The sequence below is a fragment of the Chanodichthys erythropterus genome, chromosome 6 (genome assembly GCF_024489055.1).
Source record: "Chanodichthys erythropterus isolate Z2021 chromosome 6, ASM2448905v1, whole genome shotgun sequence".
Classification (NCBI taxonomy): domain Eukaryota; kingdom Metazoa; phylum Chordata; class Actinopteri; order Cypriniformes; family Xenocyprididae; genus Chanodichthys; species Chanodichthys erythropterus.
In genome coordinates this window covers 28056246-28073832 of record NC_090226.1, presented here as the reverse complement: position 1 = coordinate 28073832, position 17587 = coordinate 28056246, and the positions used below count along the sequence as shown (strand labels likewise).

General features: G+C 40.3%; 1 protein-coding gene across 2 annotated transcripts in view; it reads right to left on the bottom strand.

Moving 5' to 3' along the window:
* Window positions 1–431: 431 nt before the first annotated feature.
* Window positions 432–17587, bottom strand: part of si:ch211-253b8.5 (dysbindin) — a 46614-nt gene continuing 29458 nt past the window's right edge. Inside the window, exons 2-4 of one of the 2 annotated variants that reach the window (XM_067388544.1) lie at window positions 16952–17101; window positions 10876–11019; window positions 432–2706 (exon numbers count right to left, since the gene is read on the bottom strand). In XM_067388544.1, the coding sequence (XP_067244645.1) occupies window positions 2438–2706; window positions 10876–11019; window positions 16952–17101 (563 nt within the window). In that variant the 3' untranslated portion in view covers window positions 432–2437. Of the gene's footprint in view, window positions 2707–7546; window positions 7778–10875; window positions 11020–16951; window positions 17102–17587 lie in introns of those variants that run through there. The other variant, XM_067388545.1, reaches the window with a different exon arrangement.

The window sequence follows — 17587 nt, the reverse complement described above, 5'->3', positions numbered from 1 at the left end:
AACGAACCCCTGAACAGGGAAAACAGAATCAAAACACAATGAAACTAAACAGACATAGAACTAAATAACGGGAGTAGGCCTACTCTCTCCTTAATGTTTAATGTAATGTTATGTACTAACAAAAAGAAAACACACACACACACACAATAAAAAAAAAAAAAAAAAAAAAAATATATATATATATATATATATATATATATATATAATGTAAAAAAAATCAGGGTGATTGGGACACTTTTTGCTATTGAGATGACTTGGAAAAAGTGTCAAAATCAATGTTAGCCCACAGTAATTTCGGCAGTCAGTAAAGCTAGCCATTGTGTTCTGCAAATAATGACACAGTTGTTTCTTTTTTTCAGCATAGATTGGACAAATATATGGCCATAAACTCACACATTTAGTTTTAAACTCATACTCATTGCTATTTCTGTTGGTATTCCACAATTTTATTTACTTACTTACATTTTTATTTTCAGATGTATGAACTGAAAATTGGATCCTTTGCAACTCCTAGCCCTCCAAGGGCGTCAATGCTTAAACATCTATTGACATGAAAATCCTCTTTTCTAAAATGTAAGCCCAACCCTTTATAAAAACAACTATAACACTCTGTCATGTTTTTTTTTTGTTTGTTTTTTTTCCTTCTTTTATTAACATTTGCTTGACTGATGACATTTTGCTTGCCCCACTGCATTCCTTTCAAATGACATATCAAATGACTAGCACTACCTTAACATTTTAACCTTTACTGTAACCGTATTATTTAGCAATTTTGATGACTTTACTAATACACTAAAAGGTAGAACATAACAATAAGAACAAATGAGAAAGTGCATCCATACCAATACTTGGCTGAATCATAGGGTAGGGTTAACCTCAGACCTGCATATTTTTCAATCGGTTTCTTGTTCACTCATATTTGGAAATAAACAATTAAATACTAAATAATTAAATACTAATAATAAGTAATTAAATACCAATACTTTTTATATGGCTTTTGGCTTTTTATTTTGATAGCAAAGCATAAGGTGTTGTTGACATCAAAGAGGAAGAAATATCCTCAGCACATGATCAAAAGAAGAAGAAAAGAAGAAGAAAAAAAGCTACAATTCTGACAATAAAAAAAAAATAAAATAAAATACAACCAACAGTTTTAGGCCTCACAAACTGTCAAGAATGGGTAATATTTCACTGAAAAATCAAAAAAGGTAAAAAATAATATTTTGCTTAAAGAAAATTAAGTCTATCAGTGCAGTTGCATGTTCTTTCAGTGAAAATGCTTACAGGTCATGACATGACAGTGAGCTCATAGTACCCGGGTTCAATATTGGGCTGTTATGGGTACATTCCCCATCCTCTCACCCCTACTTTATTGTTTACCGTCTTGTAAATAAAGGCAAACCACTAAAATAAAATGAATGCCCAAGTAAGCACATTTCTTCTTAAATTCTCATTAACAATTTATGATACTGTATTAATACTGTATTTGTACACCATGCTAGTATTTGTTGTATTGCCTTATGTTTATTGTGTTTATTGTAGTAACAAAAAAATGCAGTAATAATTTAATGAGAATCACCATTAAGATTAACAAAAATTACAAAGAAAAGAAAAGAAAAGAAAAGAAAAGAAAAGAAAAGGGGGGCAAATAGAGCATGACCTTGGTGCTAACAACGTCAAAATCATGGTTCAATTCCCAGGTAATGGATAAACTGAGAAAATGCATATCTTCAATAAAACAGACACTTTGGCTAAGAGTGCCAACCAAATGCATAAATTTAACGTAATGCCAAGAAAAAAACATATATATGGATACTGTAGTTCTATCAAATAAAAATTATTATATTATTCATTATGAAACCAAAAATGTGTGAACTGGCTTTTAATGGTGCAAACAAGAGATTTATTATATATGTGTGTGTATATAATATATATATATATATATATATATATATATATATATATATATATATATATATATATATATATATACATACACACACACACACACACACATAATTAATATATAATTAGTTTTCTTTTGATATTTAAGGTGAAATGTTTTTTTTTTGAGAGAGAGACTCACCTCAGTTTTAATTTTAAAAAATTATGCCTTTGGTCTCTTTACAGATCAGCATCAATCTTCATGAAGAAAATTGCTAAATATTGGTGGTGTGTATGTGGTGTCACTATACCTGCAGATATTTTTCCCAAAAACAGCAAAAGACACAGTAAAATGTTGATAAGACGCAAGTGACAATACAAAAATGCAGGTCTGTCAAAGTGTGACACTCCCAGTGTGGTGTAATAGGGGCCTTGAATGCGTTGAATTTTGCAAGCTTTCATGAAGGTCTTTGGTACATTAATTTATGGCTAAAACCACTCAATCCAACCCTGAAACACTTTCCAAACTGTCAGTAATAAATAGGAAGGCAGGTTATAATGAGAGGGCAGAGGGCAGGGGCTCTTTTGCGGCATTGTTGGCTGTGCGCACTCCTGTTTGCAACAGACTATCTTCTTGCACGTCTTCATCATCTGATTGGACGACAGGAGTGTTTGATCCGTCCTCATTAGAGGCCTGACTGTCACAGGTGGAGTTGGAAGAACTGGACAACATACGTGTTTTGATCTCACAAGTGTCTGAAATTCTCAAGGGCATGTCACTTCTCCGCAATCCATCCTCTTCTATTTCAGTGTGACCAAGAGCTGGAAAAGAAATGGATTATTTGTTCATTATGGAATTTTTCTTACAAGATTTTTGTCAGTGGTCATGCTCAGATCTGAGCCACATGGCTTTAACATACAATGAGTGACTATTTCTTATGACACTTCCTAGTAAATTGTTTAACAATAAAAAAAGGACTATGCAGTTAAAAGTTCTGTAAGCCATTTTATTTAACAGCACATAGAAAATGTTCCCACCACCTGGCAGACATCACAGAAATAGGTGTCCTGTGAAATCACACCTGTCTCTGTGAAAGCCTTAAGCCGTGTTCACACTGACATTGTTTAAATTTCTGGCGTATTCACCTCCCACCCCTCCTCAATCCAGTTAAAATAACACACTTGCTGCTTGTAGGTGTTTCAGTTATACTGCAGTATGCAGCTGTATGAGGCAAATCATTGTCTATACTTAAGTGCTCACTGCATTGCATCACTGTTTATTTGCATATAGTTGATCGCTTGTCATCACTTATCTATGTCACTCATTTTGCCAGAAATCCTCAGGGTAATCCCTATGTTCCCAGGGTCCTATGTGTTGTGTTTTTATGGGAAAAGAGAGAAAGAGAGAGAGACGGAGGTATAACATTTGCAGTCTTTACTGTTTTACCAACTTCCCGGTCTGCTACTGAAACAACTCACAGCGCATATGTGCTATGAAAATACCGTAAAACATGTAACACAGTTGCACCAATATACCACACTCCTCCCTCCTTAGACTGAACCTAACATAAACCAGACTTAATGTGGTCTAGCCTAAAACACATGCATTACTTTAAAGTTATCAACAAATTTAACTTACGTTTTTCTTGAACAGTATTTATCTACTACTCAAACCTAAAGATTAAGTCTCTGTGGTGCTTAACGTTGCCTTTGTGGATAGCGCCGTTTAGGTTGAGCTTCCTGAATTTGATCAGGTTGACCTTCTGGGTCAGATGTTTCCGCTCTCTGCATTCCACCAACTGGCAAGCAATCAAACATATCTTCAGTAATCCCTTCACGCTGCTGTTCTGAAGACCTTGATGGTAGCATGCGATCGACGTGCACTTTCACTTGTCGATGGCCTACTTGCACACAGTAAGTCAGAGGTCCTGTACACTGCAGAATAGTGCCAGGTATCCAAAGCTTCTTGGGATGTCTGAAGTCTTGTAACAACACCCTCTCCCCCAAACTGAATGTCCGGAGAGACTTTGATTTCTTATCATGCGCTTTCTGCTGTTGGATCTGGTGCTTGGATACAACATCTGACACATTAGGCTTAATCAATGAAAGACGAGTGTGTGGTTGCCGTTTCAGGAACAACTCTGCTGGTGTGCGCTCCGTGACAGTGTGTGGTGTATTCCTGTATGTGAACAGGAAACGAGCTAGCTGCTGATTGGGAGATGCTGACTGAGACTGCAATCGAATCCATGCCTTCTTAAAGGTTTGAACAGCCCTTTCAGTTGCGCCATTTGAAGCTGGATGGTATGGCGGTGATAGAACATGCCGTACACCGTTCCCCTTAAGGAATTAAGATTCCTCAAACTCAGGCGCTGTAAATTGAGGGCCATTGTCGGAAACCAGAACTTTCGGCAGGCCATATGATGCAAACAGATTTCTGAGAAGGTTAGCAGTCTTTTCCGCGGTTGTCAGCTTTGTGGGTAGGACTTCAATCCATTTTGAATGGACGTCTATCACCACCAGGAAATGCTGCTTGTTGACCTCCGCATAATCAACATGAATTCTCTCCCATGGTGCTGTGGCCCATGACCATGGGTGAAGAGGGGCTGCTGGGGGTCTATTTAATGTAGTTTCACAAGGTGTACACTGAGCCACAAATGTCTCAATCTCATGATCTAAACCCGGCCACCAAAGGAAGCTTATTGCCAAAGCTTTCATTCGAGTGACTCCTGGATGTCCCTCATGTAAGTCAGAAAGCAATCTTCTTCTGTACTTAGGCGGTATTACCACACGTGATCCCCAAAGAACACAACCTTGGTCTGTGGACAATTGATCTTTCCTTTCATAAAAAGGTCTGAGGTTTGGATTGGGTACAAACTTAGGCCATCCAGTTAGTGTGAGATCCAAAACCTTGGATAGGATAGGGTCACGCCTGGTCTCTTCTGCAATGTCTTTCACTGAGACCGGTAGTTCCTCCACATGAGAGATCAGAAACACTCCTTCCTGCTTCTCCTCTGAAGGACCATGATTGCATGGAAGACGGGATAATGCGTCTGCATTTGCGTGGTCACAGGAACGACGGTACTGTATCTCATAGTCATAGGCCAAGAGAAGCAATGCCCATCGTTGCATTCGTAATGCAGCCAGAGTTGGAACTGCGGATGTTGGCCCAAATATGGCCAAAAGTGGTTTGTGATCTGTCAGTAACACAAACTTTCTTCCATATAGATACTTATGGAATTTCTTTACACCAAAAATTATGCCCTAAGCTTCCTTTTCTATTTGAGCAAAATTGCGCTCAGTAGGTGTCAGGGTCCGTGATGCGAATGCAATCGGTTGATCTTCTCCCGACGGTAGGATATGAGAAATGACCGCCCCCGTCATACGGAGAGGCGTCACAGGCAAGTCGGAGAGGTTTTCCTGGATCATAATGCGCAAGACACTTACTGTTCAGTAGCCGTTGTTTGCTGGCTTTGAATGCCTCTTCACAATTTGGTGACCAATTCCATTTTGTGTCTGTTGCACCCTCTGCACCAGCTTTTGCAAGCAAAGTTGAAAGGTTGGCCACAAACTTTCCGTAATAATTTAGCAATCCTAAGAATGACCTTAATTCTGAGACATTCCTTGGAGCTGGGGCATTTATGATTGCTTCCACTTTCTCTTCTGTAGGGTGCAAACCTTGCTCATCTATCCTGTACCCCAAGTATTCTACAGAGTCTTGAAGGAAAGCACACTTTGTGAGTTTCATCCTCAGTCCGTGCTTCTCTAGCCTGGCCATCACCTGATCCAGTACTGCTAGATGTGCTTCTTCAGTAGATGCTGAAACTAAAATGTCATCCATAAAACAGACCACATTATCTATGCCTTGCAGTATCTGGTCCATTGTGTGCTGAAAAACAGATGGAGCTGTCGAAACACCGTAGGCCAAGCAGTGATAATGGAAAAGACCTTTGTGGGTGTTGATTGTCAGATACTGCTCTGACTCAAGATCTAGAGGTAACTGTTGATATGCGAATGACAGATCAAGTATGCTAAACACTTTACCTCCTTCTAGGGTGGCAAATAGATCCTCAGTATTTGGCAGTGGGTATTCTTCAGGGAGTATACAACGATTCACAGTCACTTTGTAATCACCGCACACTCTGACAGAGCCATCCTTCTTGGGAACCACTACTATAGGCGCTGCCCAATCACTTCATTCCACCTGAGTGATGATTCCATTGCTTTGCAGTTGCTGCAACTGTTTCTCCACAGCATCCCTCAGAGCATATGGTACAGGTCGCGGCTTATGAAATATTGGTTTACTATCACGCTGAACTCGGATTCTAGCCTGGAATTCTCTAATCTTTCCATAACTGTCTTTGAAAAGATCCTTATGCTTGTCCAGTATGGCTTTAAGAGAGGGCTCAGTTCTTGTCTCTTGTTTTAGGCTGAAAATTTTACCCCAGTCAAGCTTGATCTTCTGCAGCCAATTTCATCCTAGTAATGGTGTTTTGTCACCCTTGACTACCATCAATGGCAGTCTCCATTCATTTCCGTTATACTGGACTGGAACTTGAATTTCTCCCAGAACTGGTATTGTATCCCCTGTATATGACGAGAGACGAATTTCAGCTGGCTGCAAGGGACAGTCATTCAGGAGCTCTTTGTGTACGAATTCTGGAATTAGAGAGACAGATGCGCCAGTGTCAATCTGCATGGTTACTATTTTCCCTGAGAGTTCCAGTTGCAGAAATAGTCCATCTTTCTGTCCTTGTGCCGTATAAACTGTAAAAAGTTCAAATGCATCAACAGGAGCACTTAATTCGTCATCCGTAGCTGTCACTAACTGGGCTTTACCTGCTCGTTTACTGCTTTTGCAGACAATTTTCAAATGGCCTGTTTTACCACATGCATGACATACGTGGCATTCATGTGGCTGATGACCCTCTCTGCCACAACGATGACATGCAATTTTTCCTCTGGCTGAAGAGCTCTGTGCCGATCTGCTTGATGCAGAGAAACCTGAATGTGAAGATCCTTTCTGTGGTTTGTTCATCTGTCTTCCCCGTGAAAAACTGGCAACCTTGTGAACACCAGCACTGGAATGGTCAGCACGCTCTGTCAGCTCCTTTGTATCCTTGTATGCCAGTTCAAGGCCAAGAGCAATTTCACAGGCTTGTTTGAAGGTCAAATCCTTCTCAGATAAGAGACGCTTGCGGTAAGCTTCACCTGACATACCACAGACAAACTGATCCCTCAGTGCATCATTGAGGAACTAGCCAAACTCGCATGTGCTAGCAAGTCTTTTCAGGTCAATAATATATTCTGTTCTGTTTCACCTTCTTTCTGGTATCTTCTGTGAAATCTAAAGCCCTCAGCGATCAATATTGGCTTTGGCTTAAAATGCAGCGACAACGTTTCAGTAATTTCTTTAAATGTTAGTTCTGTCACTTTCCTTGGTTGACTCAAATTCTTCAGTAGTCCATACTCTGTGGGACCCAAGACACTCAGGAACACGTCAGCTTTCTTTTCTGCTGCAATCTCATTTGCTGCAAGCCATCTTTCAAATCTTTATAAGTAAGTTTCAAAATCTTATTTCTTACTTTCAAATTCAGGAACTTTGCCAATCATTGCCATGTTGCTGTCACTGTAATTTCCGTTTATCACCTCTGTGCAATTCCGATTTTTTTTTTTTTTTTTACTCCAGTTTATTTTCTCCCATATCTGTTTTGTTGTACTTGCGATCTCTCCATGAAGTACTAACAATGGCCATTCGATGTCAGTCTTCCGCTTTTTTTTTCTAGAGCTGCCGACTGATAAGTTTCCTTCATCACACAGTGCAATAGGCTTGAAACTTGCAAATTCACTTGCACTTTTACTTTCCTTCGCTGTGGAATCCAAGTCCTCGTCGACACTGTAGTGTTTTTATGGGAAAAGAGAGAGAGAGAGACGGAGGTATAACGTTTGCAGTCTTTACTGTTTTACCAACTTCCCGGTCTGCTACTGAAACAACTCACAGCGCATGTGCGCTATGAAAATACCATAATACATGTAACACAGTTGCTCCAATATACCACACTATGTCCCCCAGATTTATATGGAACATAATAAACACATGAAAAAGGGTCCTATGTTCCCAGGGTCCTGTGTCCCAGATGTATATGACACACAAGGAAAACATGAAAAGGGACCTGTGTCCTATAAAATTATATTAATTAATGAAATGCACTGTTTTCTGTTCCACAGCATTGATGTATGGCTTTCAGTATAATAGGCCTAGATTTTAGGAAACTAAACAGATGGTTGGACAACCTAGGACCTATAGGAACATAATATGTTCATTATGTGCATATACGACTATTGTAATAATATGGACTATTGTTCACCTCAGACTACATTGCCCATAATTCACCTCCTGGACTCATTATCCTTGTTTCATTGCACCCAGCTGTTTTGTGTTTGCTCATTAGTTTCTGTCTATTTAGCCTCAGTTGTTTCTACCTTTGTTTGTGGTTTGTTATTATTTGTTACGTGCACTTTTGTTGTTGGTCTTCTGTTTGATTGGACTGTGCTGTGGAGTTTGACCCTTTCCTGTTTTGTGATATACGCCTGTGGATTACCAAATAAATGCTGCGCTTGGATCCTAACATATTGTTTCTGCGTGTAACCGTGACAGAACAAACCACCATTTAACAGATCCAGCGGCATGAGTTTTCGGATTATTCCCCCAGCCTCCATTGAGGAGCGGATGGCTTTACTGCGGGCGGTGGTAGCTCTACGTCAGGAGGGAAGGGAGGTAGGTTGTTTTGCCCAGTTTTTCTGGACTATGGCGAGAGGGCTGCGGTATAATGATGAGGCGCTAAAAGGGATTTTTAATGGATGCCTCTGACCCTCTGCCTCAGTGGGAGTTGAAGGGGCTTCAGATCCTGGATTTTTGGGGCTTTGTCAGATATCTCGGCCATAAAAGCCAGTGGGCAACACGTTCAGCCAGAGGCCGCTCCAGCCCGCGATGTCGCTCCCGAATCCACAGAGGAGGAGGGCACGGAGTCACAGCCTCACTCTCGTAAAAGGAGGAAGAGGAGGAGGAAGGCTTCAGTCATCCCTCAAGGCCTGGAGGCCTTCCCAGAGCCTGCTCCAGCCAGGGAATCCGCTCCAGCCAGTGAGCCCGCTCCAGCCCCGCATGCTCTCCCTGTCAGTCCTGTGATGGCCATGAGGGCTGTCTTCACTTTTTATGTTTTGGCGGTCTTGCATGCCTGGAGGAGGCACTCAGGTGTTTTTGACTCTGGACCAGTCTGCCAGCCCGAGCCCGCTGCCGTCACCGAGCTGCCCGCTCTCCCTGATACGGCCCCGGAGGCCGTCACCGAGCTGCCCACTCTCCCTAATACGGCCACGGAGGCCGTCACCGAGCTGCCCGCTCGCCCTGATATGGCCACGGAGCACCCTTGGTCAGCCCTGCCGCTGCCATCCAAGCCTTCTGCCCTGCCGCCACTGCTCAGGCGGTTTGAACCGTTGAAACCTGCCTGGTCTGTTCCTCCAGCACCGCCCTGGCACTCAGCCTGGAATCCAGACCTGCTGGAACCCGCCTGGTCAGTTCCTCCAGCGCCGCCCTGGCAATCTGCCAGGACTCCAGACCTGCGGGAACCCGCCTGGTCAGTTCCTCCAGCGCCGCCCTGGCGTTCAGCCAGGACCCTGCCCTTCTTAGAGCCCCCGTGGTCTATTCCTCCAGCTCTTCTCTGGCCTTCAGTCAGGGGCTCTGGTCCTGGCCCACCGTCCCTCCCCCTGGTCCTCCTCCAGTCCACCTCCCTCCTGAGAGTTGTGTTTTTGTTTTTGTTGTCTCATGGAGCGTCTGGTAGCCGCTCCGTAAGGAGGGGGTACTGTCATGATCATGAGTTGGAGTGCCCTGTTTAGCCACCAGAGGGCACTCCAACAAGGACTATTGTTCACCTCAGACTGCATTGCCCATAATTCACCTCCTGGACCCATTATCCTCGTTTCATTGCACCCAGCTGTTTTGTGTTTGCTCATTAGTTTCTGTCTATTTAGTCTCAGTTGTTTCTACCTTTGTTTGTGGTTTGTTTTGTTACGTGCACTTTTGTTGTTGGTCTTCTGTTTGATTGGACTTTGCTGTGGAGTTTGACCCTTGCCTGTTTTGTGATATATGCCTGAGGATTACTAAATAAATGCTGCACTTGGATCCTAACATCTTGTTTCTGTGTGTAACCGTGACAAAAGGACCCTGGGAACGGTATGTTTCTGGAATTGTCAACTCTCACTGAAAATGAGGTTGCTTTGATGGAATGCTATTATCCAAAGTTGCTATATTTGTGTCACCCACTTGGGCGCAAATTCAACACACTTTCAGTTTGTAACAATTTTACATTTTGAGGACTCTGTGGCTAATTCATATAAAGTTGTATGATCTCATTTGTACGTTTTCATACAGTCTGCTTATGGTCAATTCAGGCATTTATTTATTTAATTTTTTTTTTCAATTGTATGTGTCCATGCGACTCACATCATACAAATTAATCTGAAATCACCACTTCCTAAAATTGTCACGTTTTCTCATGAGAAATTCTCATGAATTCAGATGTTATTACACATTGCCACTCCATATACTATTATATTTGGGGAAAAAATATTCTTTATTTTTTTTTTGCAGTAACAATCACTTTGAGCACTATTTAACTTTCAGTAAGATATAAAAATTAATGCTTTGTATACTACAGGGAACTTGGTAAACTGGTAACAATGTACATTTTTACACCGCCGGCAATTTGCAGCAGCAAAGCAACCAGAAGTTGTCAATTTCAGGTGTCATGAGCAACAGAGACCGAGACAATGCAGTGAAGCAGAGTCCTACTTTATGCAAATACCAAATGGGATTGCACACAATGGAGCTCATGTCATCTGCCACCTGATACAGGATATTGCAGTCAAACGGTAACGGCAACAGAAACTTGTCGACCCACATCAGTGTGGACAGCCATTTAGGATGGTGTTACTTTATACCTGGAAGAGGAGATGTCAGTCCTCCTTCCTCTCCGCTGGCACTGAAGAAGACATCCAAGGTCTCCTGATCAGAGATATCCATCAGATCCATCTGTTCTAGCATATCGACGTTCACCTCCATTGATGAGATGCTTCCTAAGGGAGCTGCAATAGGAGGGTTAGACAAAACATTTGAGATGAAAATGTTTAGATGATTAGATGTGAATATGGCATATTTGGCTACTTATAATCTTCTTCAAAGTATGCTTCATCTGTAGCATTACATGTTAAATTAAAGATCACGGTCTTTCAACTTTCAAGTGGATTTTACATTAATGTGTGATATTGATCTACAAACCGATTAAAAAAAAAAGTTGGGACACTGTACAAATTGTGAATAAAAACAGAATGCAATGATGTGGAAGTTTCAAATTTCAATATTTTATTCAGAATACAACATAGATAGATCAAATGTTTAAACTGAGAAAATGTATAATTTTCAGGGAAAAATAAGTTAAAGGTGCCCAAGAATGCTTTTTCACAAGATGTAATATAAGTCTAAGGTGTCTCCTGAATGTGTCTGTGAAGTTTCAGCTCAAAATACCCCATAGATTTTTTTAAATACATTTTTTTAACTGCCTATTTTGGGGCATCATTAACAATGCATTGATTTAGCAGCGCATTTTTACAGCGCATTTACAAAGTCCACACAGCTAATATAACCCTCAAATGGATCTTTACAAGATGTTCGTCATGCATGCTGTATGTATGCTTCGAATTATGTGAGTAAAGTATTTATTTGGATGTTAACGTTTTATTCTGAGTGAATTTGAGGCTGTCCTCCGTGGCTAACGGCTAATGCTACACTGTTGGAGAGATTTATAAATAATGAAGTTGTTTATGAATTATACAGACTGCAAGTGTTTAAAAATGAAAATAGCAACGGCTCTTGTCTCAGTGAATACTGTAAGAAACGATGGTAACTTTAACCACATTTAACAGTACATTAGCCACATGCTAACAAAACATTTAGAAAGAAAATTTACAAATATCAGTAAAAATATCATGCTATCATGGATTATGTCAGTTATTATTGCTCCATCTGCCAGTTTTCGCTGTTGTTCTTGCTCACCTAGTCTGATGCTTCATCTGTGCACAGATCCAGACGTTAATAGAGTGCCCCAGGGATGACGCGTTTTTGTAGGCCAAGCCGGAAGTTAGTGGCGCGCGGGTTCCCTCGATCAAAAGCCTATTCATTTTTCCCATAGACTCTTGAAAAATCGCAGAAAATAAGCTCTGTGTTTAACAAAGGCTTATGACACTTACACGTTTTGTCTATCAAGATAATCTTTACAAGTTAACACAGCATTTATAGATTTTGAAACCTAAATAAAGTCATCCGATATAAAAGGCTAACAGTAGGCTATAAACGGACTACAGCACACCATGGTCGCGGATCAACGTCATCACCACCAAGCGTCCTCAAAATTTATTTAGAAAACGACTCTATTTAAAAACATGCTCACTGATTTTGATTTGCGCTGTGTATGAATACTTATCCACTTTTTCATGAGAAATGCTGTCCAAATGTCCTGTTTGTCATGATGAGGTCTAAAGTCCCCACCAAAGGAAGTAGTCCCTTTTAGCAATTTGTTAGCAACAGCCGATTTTAAGACACAGTAAAAGTTTAAAAAATCACAAGTGGGTTATAACTGGTGTGTTTTATGTCATAGATCAAAACATGAAAGCGATTTAGCAAAAACCCATTCAAAAAACCCATAGAAAATGCCCTAAAATGCTAACTTGCTTCCGGGTTTTGCCTACAAAAACGCGTCATCCCTGGGGCACTCTATACTGGCTTGTGTAATCCCTTGAACATGGGCTGGCATTATGCAAATATTGGGGGCGTACACCCCGACTGTTACGTAACAGTCGGTGTTATGTTGAGATTCGCCTGTTCTTCGGATGTCGTTTAAACAAATGAGATTTATATAAGAAGGAGGAAAAAATGGAGTTTGAGACTCAAAGTATGTCTTTTCCATGTACTGAACTCTTGTTATTTAACTATGCCAAGGTAAATTCAATTTTTGAATCTAGGGCACCTTTAAATTTCATGGCATCAACACATCTCAAAAAAGTTGGGACAAGGCCATGTTTACCACTGTGTGGCATCCCCTCTTCTTTTTATAACAGTCTGCAAATTGCTCAAGTTTAGGAATAGGAATGTTGTCCCATTCTTGTCTAATACAGGCTTCTAGTTGCTACTGTCTTAGTTGCTACTGTCTTAGGTCTTCTTTGTCGCATCTTCCTCTTTATGATGCACCAAATGTGTTCTATGGGTGAAAGATCTGGACTGCAGGCTGGCCATTTCAGTACCCGGATCCTTCTATGCAGCCATGATGTTGTAATTGATGCAGTATGTGGTCTGGCATTGTCATGTTGGAAAATGCAAGGTCTTCCCTGAAAGAGATGACGTCTGGATGGGAGCATATGTTGTTCTAGAACTTGGATATAGCTTTCAGCATTGATGGTGCCTTTAAAGATGTGTAAGCTGCCCATGCCACAGGCACTCATGCAACCCCATACCATCAGAGATGCAGGATTCTAAACTGAGCGCTGATAACAATTTGGGTTGTCCTTGTCCTCTTTAGTCCGGATGACATGGCGTCCCAGTTTTCCAAAAAGAACTTCAAATTTTGATTCGTCTGACCACAGAACAGTTTTCCACTTTGCCACAGTCCATTTTAAATGAGCCTTGGCCCAGAGAAAATGCCTGCAGTTCTGGATCATGTTTAGATATGGCTTCTTTTTTGACATATAGAGTTTGAGGCAGCAACAGCGAATGGCACGGTGGATTGTGTTCACTGACAATGTTTTCTGGAAGTATTCCTGAGCCAATGTTGTGATTTCCATTACAGTAGCATTCCTGTATGTGATGCAGTGCCGCCTAAGGGCCCGAAGATCACGGGCATCCAATATGGTTTTCCGGCTTTGACCCTTACGCACAGAGATTGTTCCAGAGTCTTTGGATGATATTATGCACTGTAGATGATGATAACGTCAAACATTTTGCATTTTTTTGTCTGAAAAACTCCTTTCTGATATTGCTCCACTATTTTTCGCCGCAGCATTGGAGGAATCTGTGATCTTCTGCCCATCTTGACTTCTGAGAGACACTGCAACTCTGAGAGGCGCTTGTTATACCCAGTCATGTTGCCAATTGACCTAATAAGTTGCAAATTGGTCCTCCAGCTGTTCCTTATATGTACATTTAACTTTTCCGGCCTCTTATTGCTACCTTTCCCAACTTTTTTGGAATGTGTAGCTCTCATGAAATCCAAAATGAGCCAATATTAAAGTTTAAATGTCTCACTTTCAACATTTGATATGTTATCTATATTCTATTGTGAATAAAATATAAGTTTATGAGATTTGTAAATTATTGCATTCCTTTTTTATTCACAATTTATACAGTGTCCCAATATTTTTGGAATCGGGTTTGTATTACAGTTTTTCTCCATTGGTTTGGCTCATTTCTTGAAACAGAAATTACATTCTCAAAACAACATGGACAAATCTCCAAACCACTTGGCAATTGTTCACAACAGAATTGAATTTCTCATCATTTCATCAAATTGCAAATTTCTAAGTACATGTCTCAATATCTCAGTACATCTTTGCAAATGATTAAGTACAGATAGCCTACATTTAGCACAATTTTCAAGTGAATAGATCTTGTTGAACTAAACTGATTGTTGTTTCTCAGTCTAATGGTTGTTCACTCCAAAACGTGTCAGCATCATTTCATTGTATAAGTAATCACGTGCACAATAGTCTGTTCAATTGTCAAAATTAGTCAAGAACATAATACCATGAATACCATATATGAATCCTTGGAACATTTGATAAATTTATTACAGCAATTGACAGTCAGGTGAAACTAGAACTTGACTAATGAAGGAGGCGAGGGGGCAATATAACTATGTGTGCTGCCATATCTGAGAATGGTGTGGCCACTCACATCCCCAGACTTGGCCCATACAATACACAGAAGCTTCCTCATCTTCTTGGACCGCCTTCATTTTGATTTGAACCCTGAAAATGAGAGGTCCCGTAGGGCCTCACCTACCACAATATGTCATTGTATGGGACAATGTGAATTTCCACCATGCCCCGCTCACCTGGTACACTACTCATCCAAGGATGGTTATGGTGTTCCTACCACCTTACTCTCAATCCTATTGAGGAGTTTTTCTCTGCTTGGATGTGGAGAGTGTATGAGCATCGGGCTCAAGATCAGAGGTCCCTGCTCCAAGCAATGGACACTGCGTGTGAGGATATTACAGGAGATCATTGTAGGGGATGGTTGCGACATGCACACCGTTTCTTCCCTCGTTTCATTGCAAAGGAGAATATACACTGTGATGTGGACGAGAATCTGTGGCCAGACAGACAGCAGCGTGTGGATGGCCAGGAGGGTGAGGACGATGTCCAGGAGAGGGAGGGTGAGGACAGCGACCAGTGAAGAACTGTTAGTTGTGAAACTCCAGCTTTATTTACAGCACTGTAGGCTGCAGATAATTGTTTTTTGTTTGTGTGTTTATATTACAGTATATTATGCTGTATACATTTTCTTTTTACTCTGATGTATGGAAGTTAGTTTATGTGTGTGAATGATAATGGTTACAATTTCCTTGGCAGTATGAGTGCAGTGTGTGATGTCAAACCTTGGAGGCTACTCTTACCCTAAAATCCTATTTCTTTTTTTCAGTTTTATACACAGTGCATGTCACAACCATCCCCTACAATGATCTCCTGTAATATCCTCAGACACAGCGTCCATTGCATGGAGCAGGGACCTCTGATCTTGAGCCTGATGCTCATACACTCTCCACCTGCAAGCAGAGAAAAAACTCCATAGGATTGAGGAAAGGAGAGTAAGTTGGTAGGAACACCATGACCATCCTTGGATGAGTAGTGAACCAGGCCCTGATGAGCAGGCCACGGTGGAAATTCACAATGTCCCATACAATGACCCATTACAGTTTTAATGTATTATGCTGGCTAGCAAAAACAGTACAGTAACCATTGTCAAGGACTGGGCTAAGACTGAAAGGTGGGCATGAGGGATATTTCAATGGTCCTCTGCCATAGTGACAAAACATTTTGACTTGCAGTGTTTACACAATGCCAAAGGGACAAAGCATTTTGGGGGCACTGACTGTTTAAATGAGAAGGAAATTTAGTTTTGACACATGAGTGAACTGTTTTGGGAGAGGTATGAGCTTTTGCAGGTGAACCATGTTGTTGTGCCGAACCATCCACATTATTTTGACAAAAGCACCAAGTGTGTTGAGAATGTCCGGTCTGTTTCAAGAAATGAGCCAAAGCAATTGAGAGGGATCTTTACCATTTCTGTGGCACTGACTATTTATTTGGTAAAGGAATTTAGTTTTTAAACATGAGTGAACAGTTTTGGGAGAGAAATTAGCTTTTGCAAGTGAGCTATAGTGTTGTACTGAACTGTAAGACTGTTTTGCCAAATGATCTTAGAGTTTTGAGAATGTAATTTCTGTTTCAAAAAATGAGCCAAACCAATGGAGAAAAACTGTAAAATTGTGTGTGTGTGTGTGTGTGTGTGTGTGTGTGTGTGAGAGAGAGAGAGAGAGAGAGAGAGAGAGAGAGAGATGATGATGATGATGATGATGACATTTCTTACTTTTTGAAGCTAATACAAGTTAGCTTGCAGTCAATTAACTTTGAACTTATAAAAAAACATTTGGTCTATATGACTCCTAAATCTACTTTCAGATCTTGGTGTAAGAATTTTAAAATTGATTATACTGTTGATCTTCAAGCTGTCACTCTGGCAGAGATATTGTTATAATAATTATACCAATTAAATGTTCTTCCTAGAATAAATATGATGAAAAAGTGTAAAGTATAATTTTCCTAAATTTACCTGAACACTTTGTATAGCTTAAATTTATCATAGTTTTAAAATAACTTTTTTTAAATCCCCAAAATTATATTATATTACTTTTATAAGTAGATTTAAAAATGAAAAGAGTAATCATATGTGTGTGTTCAAACTCACGTCTCTTATAATCTATCTGCAGGTGTGCAGAGGAGAGGTAGACGTCCACATCATGTTGAAACACCTCCTCAAAGAATCGTTGTCTCTCTCTCAGCCTCATTTGCTGGGCCGACTCTGTGTCCGGGACTCTTTGTGCATGTTCTGTCTCCGCTATCAGAAACAACATGGACAGTAACTTCAGTCACATTTTATATCGACACCAATTAACAGCATATCTGCTTAAACCACATTTGCAAACTTCTATACAACAGTTAGAACCCCCTTCAAAAAAAAAAAAAAAAAAACTAAATTTTTATGCCAACAGGGGGCATAAGTTACATGAGATCTCTATACTCAGTGAATCTGATTTTCAGTTTGTGTCTCATTACATTAATATCTAATTTGATTTGATTGTTCAGAGCCTAACAAATTCAGAGACATGTATGCAGTATAAAACATGATTTGCATGTCCATTACGTCATTTATTTTCTAATGCAATTTGGTACTGTTTCACAGTTCTCTAAATTATCAAAATGTCTTGAGCCTTGTTTACTTCAGTCAATACTATAGTAAATATAAGTGGCACAATGAAAAGAGAATATGAAAGTAAAAAGGCTAGAAAGAAAACATGCTTTGCTAAGACAAAATAAACATTTG